This window comes from Dromiciops gliroides, chromosome 4 (genome assembly GCF_019393635.1).
Source record: "Dromiciops gliroides isolate mDroGli1 chromosome 4, mDroGli1.pri, whole genome shotgun sequence".
NCBI lineage: Eukaryota > Metazoa > Chordata > Mammalia > Microbiotheria > Microbiotheriidae > Dromiciops > Dromiciops gliroides.
Window position 1 is genome coordinate 223,870,764 of NC_057864.1, and position 19,098 is coordinate 223,889,861.

A 19,098-nucleotide genomic window follows, 5' to 3' on the forward strand; every position below is an offset into this window, starting at 1 on the left:
AGGATGTAATATCAATGTATCAGTCATTCAACAAGCATTTATTAAGCCATTACTATGTGCTAGGCCCTATGCTAGGGATACAAAGAGACAAAACCAGTCTTTGTTCCAAAGGAAATTATGGTCTAATGGGAGAAGCAACACACAAACAACTATGTACAAACAAGAAAAATATGGAGTAAATTTGAGCAAATATCAGAGGGAAGATACTAATATTGGAGGGAACTGGAAAAGGCTTCTTGCAGAAGATGTTAAGTAATATGTAAAAGAAACCAAGAGACAGATATGGAGGGAGAGAGCTCCAGGCATGGGGGGACAGCCAGTGAAAAGACATGAAGATGAGAGATAGATCTGTCATATGCTAGAAATAGCAAGTACATCAGTGTCTTTGGAACATGGAGTGCATGGAAGGAAGTAAAGTCTAAGAAGACTGGAAGTATAGCAAGAAGACGAGTTTTGAAGAACTTTTATCAGAGAATTTTATATTTGATACTGGAGCTGATAAGGAGCCTTTTTTTAAAGTAGATAAGTGACATAGTCAGACCTACACTTTCGAAAATCACTTTGGCAGCTATTTGGAGAATGGATAGGAGTGAGAAGAAATATGAGTTCAGAAGATCAGTTAGAAACCTATTGCAATAGTAAGGTGATAAGTATCTGAACTAGGATAATGTCTATGTGAGTGGAGAGGAGAAACAAAAGAGAGATGTAAAGGTAGAAATAAGATTTATCAATGGATTGATGTGTGGAATGACTGTGAGGAGTTGCAGATGATATCAAGGTTCTGAGCCTTGGTTATAAGTGGAATAGTGGGGAAGTTTGGAAGAGGGGATGGTTTGGGGTAAAAGATATCAAGTTTGGTTTTAGACATTGTAAGTTTATGATGCCAACAGGACCATCCACTTGTAGATGTTCAGAAGGCAGTAAATATTTTTGATGACCCCTCACTGTAACTTTTTGTTTGTTTGTTTGTTTTTTGGTGAGGCAATTGGGGTCAAGTGACTTGCCTAGGGTCACACAGCTAGTAAGTGTTAAGTGTCTGAGGCTGGATTTGAACTCAGGTCCTCCTGACTCCAGGGCCGGTGCTCTATCGACTGCGCCACCTAGCTGCCCCCCCACACACTGTAACTTTATAGAACTATTTGAAAATTTATTGCATCCATGTTGGCAAGAAAAGCTATTAAGCAAGAGGAAGCAAAAATGTGAAAAGGAATTTGGGACTCTGTTTAGACTTTTAGGCTTGTTGATAATAAAGATAACTAACCTTAAAAAAATTAAAAAATAAGGAAATGAAAACAGACAGGCTGCAGTTTAATAATGTGTTCCTTCTTTAAGTCTCTAGGTGAAGTTTATCCCAAGTACTGTCATCTGGAGAAAATTTGAATTAAGCCTTTGATTGTTTGTAACTGACATAACTAAGTGAAGAAGTTTGGTCTGAAAGTAGGTTTTAGTTTAATCTTTTTTGTTGTTGTTGTTGTTGTTGTTGTTGTTTTTTGTTTTTTGGTGAGGCAATTGGGGTCAAGTGACTTGCCTAGGGTCACACAGCTAGTAAGTGTTAAGTGTCTGAGGCTGGATCTGAACTCAGGTCCTCCAGACTTCAGGGCCAGTGCTCTATCCACTGTGCCACCTAGCTGCCCCTAGTTTAATCTTGAATTCCTTCAATAACTATGAGATGAGAAGGTACTTGAAGTTTTACGTTAATTTGTCTTTTGTTATATTATATTTGTAGGATATACTGAGAAGGTAACAATAAATATTTGTGGATTGATTAATTCTTTGGGATATATTTAAGTAACATTTTCCCTTAGAGACTTTCTAGATCTGTTAATGCGTAACTGGTTTTGCATCTTACTATAGATATAAAAATTATATCTTACCCTAAAAAGAGCTGACACTGTCTGGAAAGAAGAACCCTTCTTCTTTCCACCCTTCTTTCCACCGCCACCACTCTCTGAGAAATAAAAAAAAATAAAATTAATTACATATTATCGTTTATAATTTAAAAAATTATTCCTGTACAAAGTCATTTTTGCCCTTAAAATCTGTCCTTATTTGCACCGCCACTCTGACTTTTAGTATTCATGCCCCATGTCTTTCAATTATTATTCATATCAGTAGGCCAAGAGAATACAATTTCACCCAAAAGAGATTCCTAAGATAAATAAATTGAAACACAATTATAAGAAGAAGAGGCATAGAGAAGGGATGGACCTCCCTACCCTGAGCAAAATAGTCCTGTTTCTTGGAGGTAGTATTTAGGGATAGTGTGCAGATACCCAACTCCCCACATAAGGGGTTCTTAATTAGAGTTCATGAACTTGTTGCTGCTGAAAATATTTTGATAATTATTTAAATATAGTTTCCATTGTAGTTCTATGTATTCTGTGGACTTAAAATATTCTCAAAAGGGACCATATATTTCACCAGACTGCCAAAGAAACAGTTAAGAATCTCTGACACTAGGAAAAATTACCTGCTTCAGCGGCAGCTCCTCCAGCAAAGAGGAAGGCCAGAGTTTTCATTGCAGATTTCTGGTATAGCCCAACGACAGTTTCATTTAGGGGATCCTTGTTCTTGTCTAGCCAGCCTGCAATGTTGTAGTCCACAGTGCCAGCGTAGTGCACCAGAGAAAAGTGGGCCTCAGCCTTTCCTTTGGCAGGCTTGGGTTTCTGGAAGTTGTTGGATTTGCCCAAATGTTGCTCATACAGTTTGTTCTTGAAAGAAGTGTCAGTTGCCTTGGGGAACATGCACTCTTCTTCCAGGATGGAGAAAATGCCCATTGGCTGAAGATAGGGAAAAGATATATAGTTATAGTCTCCCAGGAAATGGTACTACAAGTGTATATGGAAATTTTACAGCCCAGAAAATACAATTTTCAGAAGTATATATGTAATAATAAATAAATGAAACTGTCTTTACTTTGAAACTTTAAATGCTGAAACATGAAATAATCACTATAGATGCTAGGGATATGCTGGAAATATGTTTTCTCTAAAGATTTTTTGGTGTTACAAAGAGATATGTAATATATTCTCATACAACAAACTTCACATTCGAAATGAAGTTGGGATGATGTAAATACTGTTTCCTAGTGAAACTCTCATTATTATGCAAATTTATATATATATAAATACCATGTTCCATTCTGGCCATAATAACAATAGTGAGATGCCAAAATCATAAAAGAAAAAGAAATTATATGGTGATAGCTACCTTTTCTAATATGAAAGTACATCTTATGCTATTGAAAAAAAATATGCCTATGGAACTATGACTCCACATTGTGAAACATATGATTGTGATTTGTCTTGTTTTTTAGTTTTCTCTTCAAATTAAAATATTAAACTACATGACAGATTGAAAATACGATATCAAAAGAAACATATGTTAATGGTTATAATAAAATTATCTCTCTTTTGGTTTTAAAAACCAGGAGGGTCTTCAAAAAGATATAAAACAGGGCAGCTAGGTGGTGCAGTGGATAAAGCACCAGCCTTGGATTCAGGAGAACCTGAGTTCAAATCCAGCCTCAAACACTTGACATGTACTAGCTGTGTGACCCTGGACAAGTCACTTAACCCTCATTATCCCACCAAAAAAAAAAAAGAAAGATATAAAACATTACTTAATTCATGAAAATTGATGTTCTTATATTACCAAAGTACACAGCTATGGTATCATCCACCAGTCTATGCACCAATGACTAAGTGACCTGACTCGTTTCCAAGTGGAGATAATGGGGGCTGCTTAACTTCTACAGAAGATAACTGCCATTGTATTCTCTTTGCATATCCTTGCTGTGTTATGGCAAAGTAAACTTCCTCCTTTATTAGGTATTCAATGACTTGTGAATATATCATTTTGTCTCAACATCAAACCTAAACTAGAGGGTACTGAATTTAGAACAAATACCTACAACAATAGTGCTTAAGCAGAGAAGAGAGGTTTCACCTCAGAATACTGTTTGTGCTTGAGTTTTTACAGGTACTCTGATACTCTCATTTTATCAAGGTAAAAAAAGGAAAATAAATATATATATATATATATATATATATATATGTGTGTGTGTGTGTGTGTGTGTGTGTGTACACAATGTAATTTAATTTAATCCATTTCAACAGGTAAAAAACTCATACAGGGGCAGCTAGGTGGCACAGTGGATAGAGCACCGGCCCTGGATTCAGGAGAACCTGAGTTCAAATCTGGCCTCAGACTCTTGACACCTACTAGCTGTGTGACCCTGGGCAAGTCATTTAACCCCAATTTTCTCACCAAAAAACAAAATGAAACAAAAAACTCATGCAAATATAGTCAATTCTTTTAAGATAATGAAACAGAAATAGATAATACCCAAGGAATCCAAGGATAAAATTATGACAGCTAAAATACATAACCTTTCATTATTAACAGTCCCTGGTTCGAGATATTAATTATTAGGAATGATTCTCATCTAAAAGTAGTTTCATAAAGGAATCTGAGAATTGTTAAGTGGTAAATGTCAATTCCATACTAGTTGTTAGAATATATACAAAGGAGAGATCATTGAATATACTCTTTGGGAGAACGACAGCATTGTTTAGGTGAGGAGAAGTGATTCTTTACTAATGTAATCAATATTTTGAGGAGTAATAACATTTTTACAAAAGGGGAAATTTTTAATTTATTTAGATTTTTAAGAAAATTGGCAATATCCTACACCAAAGGCTTTTTTCAAATTGAGAAAATGTTTTATTTTGCTTAGTTATATATAAACTTAGAAATAGGAAACTGAGGGTACTTCTTTGAATTAAAAAAGGAATAAAAGGGCATTTTCTTAGATGTATGAATGAAAGATTTCCTAGCCATCAATGCTGAGATCAATTTATTTGTAAATGACCTAAAGGCATGAATGCTTTAAATATAATAATAAACTCACACAGAGAGTAAAATATAAAGGTTTCTTACTCCAAGAGGGGAGGAATCAATTAATTTTAGGAGTGTTGAAAATTCTTGAACAAAAATTAAACTTTTCTGTAGCATTTCAAGTAGCAGAAAATGTATACACACCTTCTCAATGAGCTCAATGCAGGCAGCCAGGTCCATTCCAAAGTCAATGAACTCCCACTCAATGCCTTCCTTCTTGTACTCTTCCTGCTCCAGTACAAACATGTGGTGGTTGAAAAACTGTTGCAATTTCTCATTGGTGAAGTTGATGCATAGCTGCTCCAGGCTGTTGAACTGAGTGTGCCAAATACAAAATACTCTGAGTGATTGGAAAAACAATGGAAGTTGAAGAAAAGCAAATTATGTTGACTTCTCCATTTAGTGTTTGGTTTCCTTTAACAACTTACATCGAAGATCTCAAAGCCAGCAATGTCCAAGACGCCAATGAAGTACTGTCTGGGCTGCTTGGTGTCCAGCTGCTGATTGATACGAGTGACCATCCACAAGAACATCTTCTCATAGATAGCTTTTGCCAGAGCACCCACAGAATTATATACCTTTAAGAAAAAGAGTACAGTTCCTGAAGTCAGAGAAAAGAACAAACCCTTGAGTTTCCTTTGGTTGATTTGAATTAAGTGACTTTTAACCATATTTACCTGCTGCACAGTCTGGCCTTTGGTGACATATTCATTGCCGACCTTTACTCTAGGGTAGCAAAGAGCTTTAAGGAGGTCGGCAGAATTCAGACTTTGGAGGTAGGCAGCCTTGTCAGCAACTATAACAGAGAGAAGAACAAGGGAGTTAGAGCTCGGAAAAACCAAACTGATCTAAAATTTTTGAGAGAAATATGGGGCTTACAAACCGTGACTCTCCAAGAGTAGCTTACAACATGATATCTTGTGATATTGATGTTTCTAATTTCAGAATCCCTATCCTTTTGATTCTGACAAGAATTTCATTTACAAAGATGTTTTCTCATTAACAATTTAGTATTATGAATTTTATTGATTAATTTTTGCAGTGGAAATTTGGAGCATGTGGTTTGAAAATTCTTTTTACCTATGAATGTGATCTATAGACCAAAAATGTGGGTGTTCTACTATGATACATTAGCTTTGTTAGTGTCTTGTTCCCTTACTAGCTTGTAAGTTTCACAGGAAAGGAACTATATCTATCGGTCAATTAACAAGCATTTTTAAAGCACCTTTTCTTGTTGTTGTTTAGTTGATTAGTCATGTCTGAGTCTTCATGACCCCATTTGTTTTTTTTGTGGTGGTTTGGCAAAGATACTGGAGTAGTTTACCATTTCCTTCTTCAGCTCATTTTACAGATGAGGTAACTGAGGGAAACAGGTTAAGCGACTTGCCCAAGGTCACACAGCTAATAAGTGTCTGAGGCCACATTTGAATTCAGGTATTCCTGACTCCAGGGCTGGCCTTCTATCCATTGTGCCACTTAGTTGCCTAAAAGAACTTATTATCTGACAAGCAATTTGCTAAACACTGAAGATGCAAAGATAGAAATGAAATCATCCCAGCCCTTTAAGAACTTGTATATTAGAGGAAACAATGAATATTTTACGCACATGCATGAGTACACAAAATACTTATACATTTGGTCATTTTAGATGGGGGTGGGGAGTTGGGAGTAGAGCCAACAGCTAGGGACCATAGAAAGCCTTATGTAGAAAGTGGTACTTAAACTGAACTTGGAAGGAAGGTAGAAAGTCTAACAGGTAATACATTCCAGAATGGGAGGCAAATATGCAAAGATAGGACATGGAGTGCAGTGTGTGAGGAACAGAGAGGAAGTCAGTTGGATTGGATAGTAGAGTGTAGAAGGGGAGTCATTTTCAGTGTGTGGAAAGACAGGTTGGGACAAGGTTGTAAAGAATGATGAGAGGGGGCAGCTAGGTGGCGCAGTGGATAGAGCACTGGCCCTGGAGTCAGGAGGACCTGTGTTCAAAGCCAGCCTCAGACACTTAACCCTTACCAGCTGTGTGACCTTGGGCAAGTCACTTCACCTCAATTGCCTCACCAAAAAAAAAAAAAAAAAAGAATGATAAGAGCTAAACAGAGGACTTCAAATTCTATTCTAAGGGCAGCTAGATGGCACAGTGGTTAAAGCGCTGGCCCTGGATTCAGGAGTACCTGAGTTCAAATCCAGCCTCAGACACTTGACACTTACTAGCTGTGTGACCCTGGGCAAGTCACTTAACCCCCATTACCCCGCCAAAAAAAAAAAATTCTATTCTAAAGGTATTTCACATGGAAGTGATGTGGTCATCTCTATTCTTAAAAACAAAACAAAACAAAATGGTAGCAATGTAGAGGATGGATTGAGTGGACTAGAGAAGTAGTTGAAGCCAGATCAATTCAGGGGCTATTGATTTAAATAATCCATATTAGAGGCAATGAGGGCCAGAACTGTTACAGTGTCTAATCCAATTTTTGTATTTCCTCCAACACCTAGCATACTGCTTTTTGTGCAATAAACACAGTATATGTTTGCTGTTGTTGTCATTGTGAACATTGAGTGACATAAAAGTTCAGGGGATTTTGATTTTAATGAACTAGCTCTCAGGCAAATTTGTTTAGTTCATTTTTAAAACTCATTTGTTAAAGGGGATGTCTTGAGTGGTTTTGTTTTGTTTTTTTTTGTTTTTTTGGTGAGGCAATTTGGGTTAAGTGACTTGCCCAGGGTCACACAGCTAGTAAGTGTTAAGTGTCGGAGGCTGGATTTGAACTCATGTACTTCTGACTCCAGGGCCGGTGCTCTATCCACTGCGCCACCTAGCTGCCCCCGTCTTGAGTGTTTTAATCAAATTAATCTAGATTGGTTAATGCTTGACCACCAATTAACAGTAATAGCAACCAGTACATGGGAATTTTGCACATTAACACGTGTATACACATACATGTACCACACACACACACACACACGAACATAGTACATAGGATAAAGTGCTCACTTGCACTATAAAGACTATGAAAAAATGATGCATAGCTTTCCTCCTTTTCCCCAACCCCTTTCTGATATGTTTTCCCCTAATGACATAGAAGATGACCTTATAAATTAGAGGGAGAGTTATTATAATGGGAAATTTATTTATTCCTGCTCCTTTCCTAACTTACTGTACACTTTTACAACATGAAGAAATGGACATATTTTGAGAAATACTAATGTGACATCATGGAAGTGACTTGTTATGTCTTGTGTACTTTATACCCACATACTCCAGAAAAAGACTCAACTGCATGAAAAATAGTAGGCATGTACAGTTGACAGGTTCAATGCCTGCATATCTGGATCTTCAGTGCTCAGAGGAGGGTGTATGCCATATTTTGGGGTCTGAATGGGCATACCTCCCTTTTGTCAGATGCCCTATGATTGTTTTCCATTCTAATCATAGACTCATAAAATTTTATATAACTAGAAAGTGCTTTAGAAATAATCAAGTCTGATACCCTCATTTTATAGGTGAGCAATATGATGTCTGGGGAGATAACTAGTTTGGACCATATTGCTATATACAAGGCTAGAGTCAGAGGGAAATTAAAGGACAGTGGAGAGAATTGAATGTGTCTGGATACATCATTCACTCTATGTGATATGTATTATAAGGACTGATCCTTGGCTATGGCGCTGGAACACTGTTATTCCATTAACAGATATTTATTATGACTTCTCTATACTTATCACTACAGTGTATACAAAGACAAGATATATTTCTATGACACAATTAGATTATTATTAGACAAGTTTATCATTCAAAAATGCAATTTAGGATTATTGATACCTTCTGTGCCATCTGGCTCAGCCTGTTCCTCTCGTTGTTTTTGCTTGAATTTCATGTTACCATAATGCATGACAGCTCCTGTTAGCTTGTAAATGGCCACCTTTTCATCATTACTGAAACCCAGGATATCAACAGCACTCTGACAAAAAATTTAATACAATAAATTCCCTAATCTCATTTATCCACAAGCAAATTGTCTTCAAACCTATTTAACAAACATTTATTAAGCAGGTGAGGCACTGGGCTAGGCACCAGATGAATAAGACAGACCCATATTCAAAGCACCTACAATTAAATAAGGGGGCTGAACATGTAACCCAAATAACTGTAAAACAAGGTTATTGTGATATGTATGAAGGAAATTGTCAAAGTTGTAGATGCTCCTCATTGCTGTGGTGGAAGGATCACTCCATCACCTAACTAATCCTGAAGATTCCTTGAATAATGACAGACAATGCTTCTCTGTTTCCCCATTATTTTCCTTGCTTCTCTCTTTCATTCATAAAAATCTCCTGTTGTGGGGCAGCTAGGTGGCGCAGTGGATAGAGCACCGGCCTTGGAGTCAGGAGTACCTGAGTTCAAATCCGGCCTCAGACACTTGACACTTACTAGTTGTGTGAGCCTGGGCAAGTCACTTAACCCCAATTGCTTCACTAAAAAAACAAACAAACAAACAAACAAAAAACCTCCTGTTGTTTAGTTTTTCTTCCTCTCTATTATCCCACTCTAAGGCATTCAAAGCTCTTCATTACGTAGCCCCAATGTAAGCTCTCTGAAGGCAGAGACTATATATTTGTCTTCCTTTGTCTCCCCAGGGTTTAGCTCAGTGACTCCACTTAACTTGAGCCAACCTAATCTTTTTGTGCCTCAGGAAACTCTCTAAGATTGAAAATTGTAAAGTAGATAACATCTTATATTGGAATAGGGAGTTTCCTCAAGTGATATTCCCTATACTGATGAAATTACTGGTCTGGTAAAGAAAAAGAAAAAAAAATGCCTATTGTTTATTTTTGGTTTTGTCCCATTCCGGTGATTTCGTTGATATTGTGAACTTATGAGGAAACTCCAGTGAACAACGAAGATCAGCTCTTCCTCTATAACATTATGCATTTAAAGAATTGCCTGGGTTAAGAGTTAACCTCTGTTAAGCAACTTCCCCACCTCCACATAGCTATAGTAGGTGTCAGAAGTGGACCTTGAACCTAGGTGTCCCTGAGTGTGAGGCCAATTAACTGTTTTACTATTTTAAACTTTTTTCTTTATTTTAAATTTATTGGGTAAAACAAGCATTTCCATAACATAGCATAACAACAACAACATCAATAATAATAATTTTGCATGAAACTTCAGAGCTATTATATATAACTTGTTATTCCTTTTAAATAGGTTGACAAATGAAAGTTGAGCATATTGCATAGAAACGATTCTTTTGTTTTCCACATTGTGTTACTTACATCAGTAGCCATTAACTCTTCTTGGTCATCAATGCTAGGAACAGTGATCTCCCCTTGACTGACAAATGCAAAGTCATATGGGTTGGTGGTGATCAAAAGCATCTCTGCACAAATGGACACATGTATACAGAATTATTTTCTTCATATAAAACATCACATGAGAAATTATTTGAACAGTTATTCACTTCTAGCATATAGATCAAAAAAGATTTATTCACCAATAAGCTCTGGCTTCTTGTTGGACATGATCTGATAAAAGATATGATAACTTCTTTCAGCCTTGAGCTGGAAGGTAACTCTGGACTTCTCTAATAGATCTAAAGTGTGTTTGAAAGGAAAAAAATTAAAATGTCAATATAAATATTGAAAACAAAAAGATATTAAAAATAGACAAGAAACTGATTTTTTAATTTAATGCTTTAAAGAAAAAAAAAGGACTAGATTCTGCTTTTCAAAGCACTTACATGTTTCAATATCAGCAGAAGCCAGTTTCCCTGTGGTGCCAAAATGAATCCTAATGAATTTACCCTTTGAAGGGAAAAATAAGAGATTTGTTGTTGTTGTACGTATCAATGGGAATATAGAATGTATTTATGCTTGAGAGCTATATTAAAGGATACTGACATGTCACATAGATGCAAGTCCTAATACTTGATAAGTGAGAAAGAACAGGTGAAAACTTACAAAGCGAGAAGAATTGTCATTCCTCACTGTCTTGGCATTGCCAAAGGCCTCCAGCAGGGGATTGGCGCTGATGATTTGATCTTCAAGGGTCCCCTTAAAATAAATAGAGTAACAGATGAGTGTCTTTAGGGGAAAACTTTGGTAATCTGCTGAAATGACTCACCTGGTCTCTTACTTTAGCCTTCTAATCTAGCTTAATGTTTCTAATGATTCTAAGAAGGAGTGGGAAGGGAAACTCTTAACTGGGCTACATTTTTGTCTTACTCACTGATACCTTCTGCCAGTACTGCCCTTTATCTTGCTACTTCATTTATCATTCTACCTTGTGTTATCTGGATTGCTGTCTATCCCATTACTAGATTGTAATGTCAGTGTGGTTAAGGAAAGTATTTTAACTAAATTTTATATCTTTTCTGAGATGAGAACAATGTTTTACACAAGAAAATATTATAAATAAATGTTTATTGAATAAATTTAATTTTATGAATGAGTAAATAAAAGAATACTAGAAGTGGGACCCTTTCTGTTGAATATGTCTATTTACTGGTCCTAGCCTTACAGTTTTAGTTTTTTCCTTCTGCTACCCTGGCTGCTGCAACTAATGGCTACATTTTTGAAAGATCATCCTCAGACCTTTGCTTATACTCTACAATGCTAGTTTCATATCATTGTTGGTTTTGGTGTCAGGAAGGGCTTACCTGCATCTTTCCTGAAGTTTGTTCTTCCTTCTTCTTTTCCCCAGTCACTGCAATTGTTGCAAAGTACTGGATGACACGCTTGGTGTTGACAGTCTTTCCAGCACCAGATTCTCCACTGCCAAATCCATAGAAAAAAATGGTCAGACTCTCAAACGATTATAAGCAACGCAATGTTTAACATCCCCTGTGCTCCCGGTATGATATCTACATACGTGATCAAGATTGACTGGTTCTCCCGGTCTGTGAAAAAGAAAACAAGAGTTTTAAACTTGAGCCAAAATAGTTGTTTCCTTAAAATGACAGCCTATGTCATGTGATTTTGAGTTTTCTTTGTTTCACAAAATTCTAAGAGTGACTAGATCATAAAACATTCCTCAGTGGGTGAAGTTTATACTCATATAAACTATTGAGTGTGGCATAATTTGTGATATGTAATGGAAATCCAAATGACCGTAGTAAAAAATGCCAGTTTCATATTTCATTCAACCACCTGCCAATCTCATTCTATAATACTTGAAAGTTCTTAAGTAAAATTGTCTCTATAATCCATCTATCGGCTTTCTTGAAACTTTACTTTTGGCAAAGGTAAAGCTTATCATAGGTATTTCATATATTTTGGCATAATTGAAAAGCAGATTGCAGGTTCAATTAAGTTAGCTAAATTGAGTTAAGCTATAGTTGACTAGAGCATTAGGAGAGTTATTTAAGAAATGTTCTCTTTATTCATCTTTGGAACTGAATTTTATCCTGAACACATTTCCCAAGGGTTAATTGTTGATTTATTCTCCTTTTGCAGGGATGTTTTACTTCCAAGGGACTGGCCGTGGCTGTGCTCTTCATTGCTAGAATATTGTTATTATTGCTGTTGTTTTTATTAAATTTCTTGTATAATTTAGGGTGATTGGTTAACATTGAATCACTCACCAGTTAACATGAACTGATAGGCGTTGTCAGAGATGGAGAAGATGTGGGGTGGGGCCTCCTGACGCTTTTTGCCCCTGTAGGCAGCCACTACCTCTGGGTTGTACACTGGCAGCCACTTGTAGGGATTGACAGTGACACAGAAGAGCCCTGAGTAGGTCTGTATGAAGAAAGGAAATAATTACACAATGCATTTTTAGCTCATCAGTTTCCCCTCTTTAATTAACCAGGATATTACTGATCTGGGTGACCTGGTGGCATGTTTCATAAACTTCAGTAACTTGAATATATAATTTTGTTTATGCTTTCACACTAAGACTGTAAGTTCCTTGAAGTCAGGGCTGATTTTAATGTTGTATTTATATCCCTAGAACCTATTATTAGTATTTTAAAATAAAGGTCCTTTAAATTTCAGTTAATGCCACTCTTGAATGAATTGCTACAGAATACAGGTGCACACTCACATAGATCATCCAGGCTGCATAACGCTCTTTGAGGTTATACAGGACAGCAGGCTCGTGCAGGTGAGTCATCATGGCCATGTCCTCAATTTTGTCATATTTGGGAGGGTTCATGGAGAAAACTTGATCTTCCTTTACTGTCAGAGTCTGTCCAAAAATTAAAAAAAAACCCAACTCTTAAAACAGAAAACAAATTTGTATCAACTAAGCTGATGAAAAAAATCTCTTCCCCCCCTCTCCCTCCCTCCTCCTCCTCCTCTTTTCCTTCTTTTCCTCTATGTCTTTCTCTCTGTTGTCTCTGTCTCTGTTGTATCTCTTTCTGTATATCTCTATTTCTGTTTCAGTCTCTTGTCTCTTGTCTCCATTTCTGTCTCTGTCTACTGTCTGTTCATCTTCTTTCCTTCCTTCCTTCCTTCCTTCCTTCCTTCCTTCCTTCCTTCCTTCCTTCCTTCCTTCCTTCCTTCCTTCCTTCCTTCCTTCCTTTCTTCCTTCCTCCCTCCCTCCCTTCCTTTCTTCCTTCCTTCCTTCCTTCCTTCCTTCCTTCCTTCCTTCCTTCCTTCCTTCCTTCCTTCCTTCCTTCCTTCCTTCCTTCCTTCCTTCCTTCCTTCCTTCCTTCCTTCTTTCCTTTCCCCTTACCTCCCCTCTGTCTGTGTCTCTGTCTCTCTTTCTATCTCCTCTTACTCACCGCTCCAGCTTCAGTCTTCACTGTCACCTTCCCTCCTTCCCTACTCTGAACAGTACTTTTCACATAGGATTCCTTGGGCTCCACAACGAAGACAGAGTTCTTCGCATCAAAAGGCTTGTTCTGGGCCTCAATCCGCTCCTTCTCAGACTTCCTGAGGTAAGGAGCGGCCTCCCCAAAAACAGCCATCTCAGCGTCTGAACTCATGGCTGCTGTTTATTGATGACAGCACAGTTCAGAGACCTGAAGAAGAATAAATATAGAATCAGGAGATTTTTGAGGTGAGGGGGAAACTTCAAGATCACTTAACTTTGTCACTGAACCCCTTCATTTTCCAGAGAAGAAACCTGAAGGGTAGAGTCAGAAAATGACTTTCCACCTCCTATAGAAGGTCTTTCTTAAGATGACCCCTGTCCGTGCAAATATCTCCCCAAGGCCTCTGTACCACTTTGAATATTTTTCATTGGATTTATTTTGTAGATATATGAGAGATAGAATGGCATAGCTATTTGAGACATTGCCTTGGAGCCACAAAACCTGTTACCTTTGATCTATATTGGCTATGTGACCCTGGGCAAGTCATTTAAAGTCTCAGGGACCTAGCCAATTCTTGAAAACCATAAACTGCAGAACAGGCATTGATTTGCTTGGAAGAGGGAGTTTTCTAACTGGGAGTTCCCTATAACAATGATACCACAGGTCTGGTCCATAATATACATATTTTTATATGGACTTATATGTAGAACATAAGTTTCTTGAAGGCAGTCATTATTTGATTTATATCTTTATAACCTCAGTCTTCCTCTGACAAGGGGTTGATAGTGTGTCCATGGACAAATCACTTAATCTTTCAGTACTTCCATAACTCTCTAAGATGGTTGCAGATAACTTTGCCAATCTGCATTGGTGGAGGAAATTTCTATACCAGGAGTACCTTACACAGATGAAACAATAGGAGGAGGAGAAAAAGAGGAAGACTTAAAAAAAAAAAAGCAACAACAACAAAAATGTGAAAGGTGATACAGCAAGTTCATTGCGTAGCTCATGCCAGTTGTTGAAAGGGTGATTCCATTTGGTATGGAAAATAGTCTTGCTGAGTTAGCCTCAGGCTGACCATTTGTCAGGTTTCCTTCCCCTTACTGGCTTTAGTTCAGCGATGACTCCTGTATACTACTAGATATGCTTGACAAGGAGATCAGATCACTGATTTTGGAGCCTCATATTTTAACAGCTTAGTTTTTTATGACATGTTAAGTCCCAACCCATGTTGTGTATTTTGAGCTCTCAGTTGAAAGTGCAAGGGAATTGAAATTTCAGTCAACACAACTTTTTGAGCACCTGGTATATGCAAAACCATGAAACAGACACTACAGGGATAAAAACTAAAAACTCATTGCCTTCAAGAAGCTAATGAGTCTAAAAGGGGAACGTTCAAAGAACCCAAATGAAGTGGATTCTCTTGTGACCCAAGCCATTCTGGGGCATTATCATAAGTTAACTATATAACTAACGGTATATTCATGCTTCTAATTATTTCTAAGAAATAGCTAACTTATAGAAACTACCTTGAATACAGACAGAGTACAATCTGGATAAAGGGAAGAAAATGATTAATGAAGGCTTAGTTCATTTTACTCAATGTGAAAATTCAGTCAATAGTGCCAAGACTATAATTATTTTCTGTTTGGCATAATTATGTTTCTTGAGTTGGCTCATGGGTGAAGAAAAGATTACTACCATCAGAAATTTTTACCCATTTTCATGGTGCCTGTGGAGTTTTGAATATGATTTTTTTTTTCTTTTTGGTCTGTAGCTGTGATTCAGTATGGAGAACTCCTGGTGAGTAAACTCCCCCTATCAATGTGGTTGGGCATTTAGCAACTTGTAGATTTAGAGAGTTGTCTGGGGTAGGTTCATAAATTTTTAGAGAGGAAAGTGACTTTTGTGAACATCTAGTCCAATTTTCTCATTTTATAGGGGAGGCCTAATTAGGGAAAGTGCTTTACCCAAGGACACATGTCAGCAGAATTGCAAGTGGAACCTAAGACTTCTAAATCCTAGCCCAGAGCTTTTTAACTTAATTTAGATTTTGGCTTTCTCTTTTGATTACATTAAAATTATTTTGTGTTCATGTTTTTATTTATTTATTGTTTAGCTTATTTTTTTAGTTCTCTAAATAGAATTACCTTTCTCTCCCCTGACCTGAAAAGTATAGCTGGTCTAAAGTATCAAAGCAAATTAAGCCTTCAATTTACCTACCTAAGCATGTTTCACAAAGATTTAAGGACTGCAGGGGCATTAAGTGATAAGTGAAACAGAGATTGACTCTTAAAGCCAATTTCTTGTTTCTCCTTCCTATGTTAGAATAATCAACATCTCTGCAAAGTGTCCAATGACTTTACTTATGTGTCACCAGACCCCAAATTTCTCACAGCACATCAAGTGTACCCTGGATTACTCTGTAGATCTCAAAGCAACTCATTGATATGATGGCAAACAAATTTGAAAAACTGACAGAAGGCAGATTTTTTGAACCTATGTAGGGGCTAGTGGCTTTCTCTAGAAAAGAAAGGGCCATTCTGTCTGTTGCTAATGTTTTTGGCTGCTTGGCAATTATGAATTCCATTACTAATACAGCTTCCCAACTACTTTGGGGAATAGGAAAGAGATATATACAGTTCCCATTTTATGACTAGTAAACCAAGAGAGAGGTCAACTGATCCTTAAGTAGCCAGTTAATAAAAATGTAAGGATTAGCACTCAGTGATCTTGACTGCTAGTTTCCTCATCAATAAACATCTATAAAGTACCTACTGTGTGCCAGACACTGTGTCAGGCACTCAGGACACAAAGACCAAGCTGAAATAGTCCCTGTCCTCAAGAAGCTTTTAGCCTATTTGAAAGGAAAATAATTTTAGTCATAGGTTTGTTGTGAGGAAAACACTTTGTGAATCTGACAGCACTTTAAAAAATTGAATTATTATTATTATGATTGATCATTCCATAAATACTTTATTACTTCTATTAATTGCTACAACAATTAGGGTAAGCCTCTAGAATTCAGGAATCTTTAACCTGTAGTTTCTGAATTTAAAAACATTTTAATAAATGAAATCCACTAGAATTGGTTTCCTTTGTAATCCAATGTATTTTATGTCATGCATTTAAAAACACATTCTGGAGGGGTCTAGGTCTGCCAAAGACTGCCAAAAGAGTCTACGATGCAAAAAGGTCAAGAACTTTGCTGTGGATAAAAATGTGAAAGACTATATCCTTTCTGAAGTGATAATAAATATGAGAGTTCTTTCATGATTTCTTATTCTCCCCAAACGGCTTATCCCTAAAGTAAATCAGAGTAGCTATTTCAAAAGATCATTTGCTTCTGATATCTTTATATATTTTTAATGCTACTATATAAAAAGTTACTCATTAATAAACAACAGTATCATTGCTCTTTTATTCAGAGAGCTGGGATATGTTCGACAAGCCACTTCAGTTCTGTGGGTCTCAGTGTTTTCATCTATAAGATAGGAGAGTAATTCTGGCCCTGCCTACCTCAAAGAGCTATTGCAAAGGTCAAATAAGACGAAGAATGTGAAAACGCTATGAACAATATTCTTCCAATGCAAAACATTATTATTGTTATTCTTATTACTATTATTATACGGTATGATTAAATTAGGCTCTTACCTCTTGTGTTACCAGATGAAGAAGATGCAGGTTCAAGGCAGATCACTACAGGGGATGGGCAGGGAGAAAGAAAACATGGTTTATTTTAATCACAAGATGCTACCTAGTGATGCTGTGATTGTCAGTTAGGAGCTAGCTAGATCATTAAAGCACCAGGATCATTAGGAATGCAACATTAAAATTCCAGGAAATAACTGTTGCAATTCAGTGATGTGTCAGTACAGTATCCACAGGGATTATAACTCTCAGATGGGGGAGGATGCTTCATGGGAAGTTAATATCTCATTTTCCCCTGTTCCCACAAGTATGGACACTTCTAGACATGCAAATGCATGTGGGCACATACCTGGAAAGATTTTGAGGAAGGACAGGACTGAGCTGCCCCAGCAGCACTTTTATAGAGACCAATCTGCAAACACAGCAGCCTCCTCTGCTTTCGTTGCTCAAAACATTTTTGGCAAAACATTTCTGGCAATCTCCTGGCTTAATATGCAACGACTGTAGCTGTGAATGGATATAATTAGAAATATTTCTTGTCACATTAAGCAAGTGAATCAATCTCCTATAAATAATCTGACAGGGGGTGATCTGGGGCTCTGTATAGGCATTAAATAAGAGGTGGGGGATTCAGGGCTTCTAGATGTTTTTTTTCCCAGCTCTCCTATTGTATCAACTCATCCTGCAATTCTCAACCAGTTTCTTATTAGATTAGCACCTCTAAAATAGATAGAAAAAGACCAGCTAATTGCATGGAGGATTTTACAATGTCATTTATTAGCTCTTAAAAGGATTCAAATGTTTCATTGTAGAATGGCTTCAAGTAATTCACTTGGGGGTACGGAGTTATGCACTTTTGGGGGGAGGGATGGAAATTGGATTTCTGATTTCATTGGTAAAGGGTGATGGCATTCTGCTTTACAGATGCAGATCAGCATCTGTTCTGTGACTTGCCAAGGAGACTTTAAGAAAGCTTAAGTAACTTTCTTACAGTCATATAGCCTATATACATCAGCTTTTCCTGACTCCAAGGTCAGCTCTTTATCCTCTAAACTGGGGGTTATTTTGCGTTTGATTGATTGATTGATGAGGTCTCTTCTTATAAACCAAGAGAGAGAGATCAAATAACCTCAAATAAACAGGAAATGTCAGAATAATGTTTTATAAACATAAAATAAAATATATAAGATGACCAAGGAAACTGATTTTAGAAATCATTATGGAAATTATTTTTTTTAAGTTCACAGACACCAGGATGAGAGCACTTGCATCAGACAAAACTGTTTCACTGATGATTATAAGGCAAAAATTCTCTCCTGGAGCTTTCAATTTATAAGGATAATGACAGAAACTTGGAAAGTGTAAGGGAGTAGAGAATGATGGAGAGGAGAGTTATTGTATTAGGGCCAAAGAAAGGAGAGATGAGTTCAGATTATATGTAATATTATATAGCTTGTATTATGTGTGTTCAATCATTTTCAGTTGTGTCTGACTCTTTGTGACCCCATTTGGGCTTTTCTTTTTTTTTTCTTTTTGGTGAGGCAGTTGGGGTTAAGTGACTTGCCCAGGATTACACAGCTAATAGGTGTCAAGTGTCTGAGGCCAGATTTGAACTCAAGTCCTCCTGAATCCAGGGCTGGTGTTCTATCCACTGAGCCACCTAGCTTCCCCTGGAGTTTTCTTGGCAAAGATACTGGAGTGGTTTGCCAATTTCTTTTCCAGCTCATTTTACAGATAAGGAACTGAGGCAAACAGGTTTAAGTGATTTGCCCAGGCTCACACATCTGAGGCC

General features: G+C 37.1%; 1 protein-coding gene across 1 annotated transcript in view; it reads right to left on the bottom strand.

Annotated features, from left to right (window-relative positions):
- Positions 1-17,763, bottom strand: part of LOC122754399 (myosin-4) — a 31,917-nt gene extending 14,154 nt beyond the window's left edge. Inside the window, exons 1-17 of the mRNA XM_044002793.1 lie at positions 17,656-17,763; positions 17,310-17,354; positions 13,623-13,862; positions 12,941-13,084; positions 12,480-12,636; positions 11,768-11,795; positions 11,556-11,670; positions 10,858-10,950; positions 10,638-10,701; positions 10,392-10,490; positions 10,174-10,277; positions 8,720-8,858; positions 5,577-5,695; positions 5,328-5,477; positions 5,044-5,214; positions 2,471-2,780; positions 1,875-1,948 (exon numbers count right to left, since the gene is read on the bottom strand). Of these exons, the coding sequence (XP_043858728.1) occupies positions 1,875-1,948; positions 2,471-2,780; positions 5,044-5,214; positions 5,328-5,477; positions 5,577-5,695; positions 8,720-8,858; positions 10,174-10,277; positions 10,392-10,490; positions 10,638-10,701; positions 10,858-10,950; positions 11,556-11,670; positions 11,768-11,795; positions 12,480-12,636; positions 12,941-13,084; positions 13,623-13,826 (1,971 nt within the window). The 5' untranslated portion in view covers positions 13,827-13,862; positions 17,310-17,354; positions 17,656-17,763. The remainder of the gene's footprint in view (positions 1-1,874; positions 1,949-2,470; positions 2,781-5,043; positions 5,215-5,327; positions 5,478-5,576; positions 5,696-8,719; positions 8,859-10,173; positions 10,278-10,391; positions 10,491-10,637; positions 10,702-10,857; positions 10,951-11,555; positions 11,671-11,767; positions 11,796-12,479; positions 12,637-12,940; positions 13,085-13,622; positions 13,863-17,309; positions 17,355-17,655) is intronic.
- Positions 17,764-19,098: the final 1,335 nt, after the last annotated feature.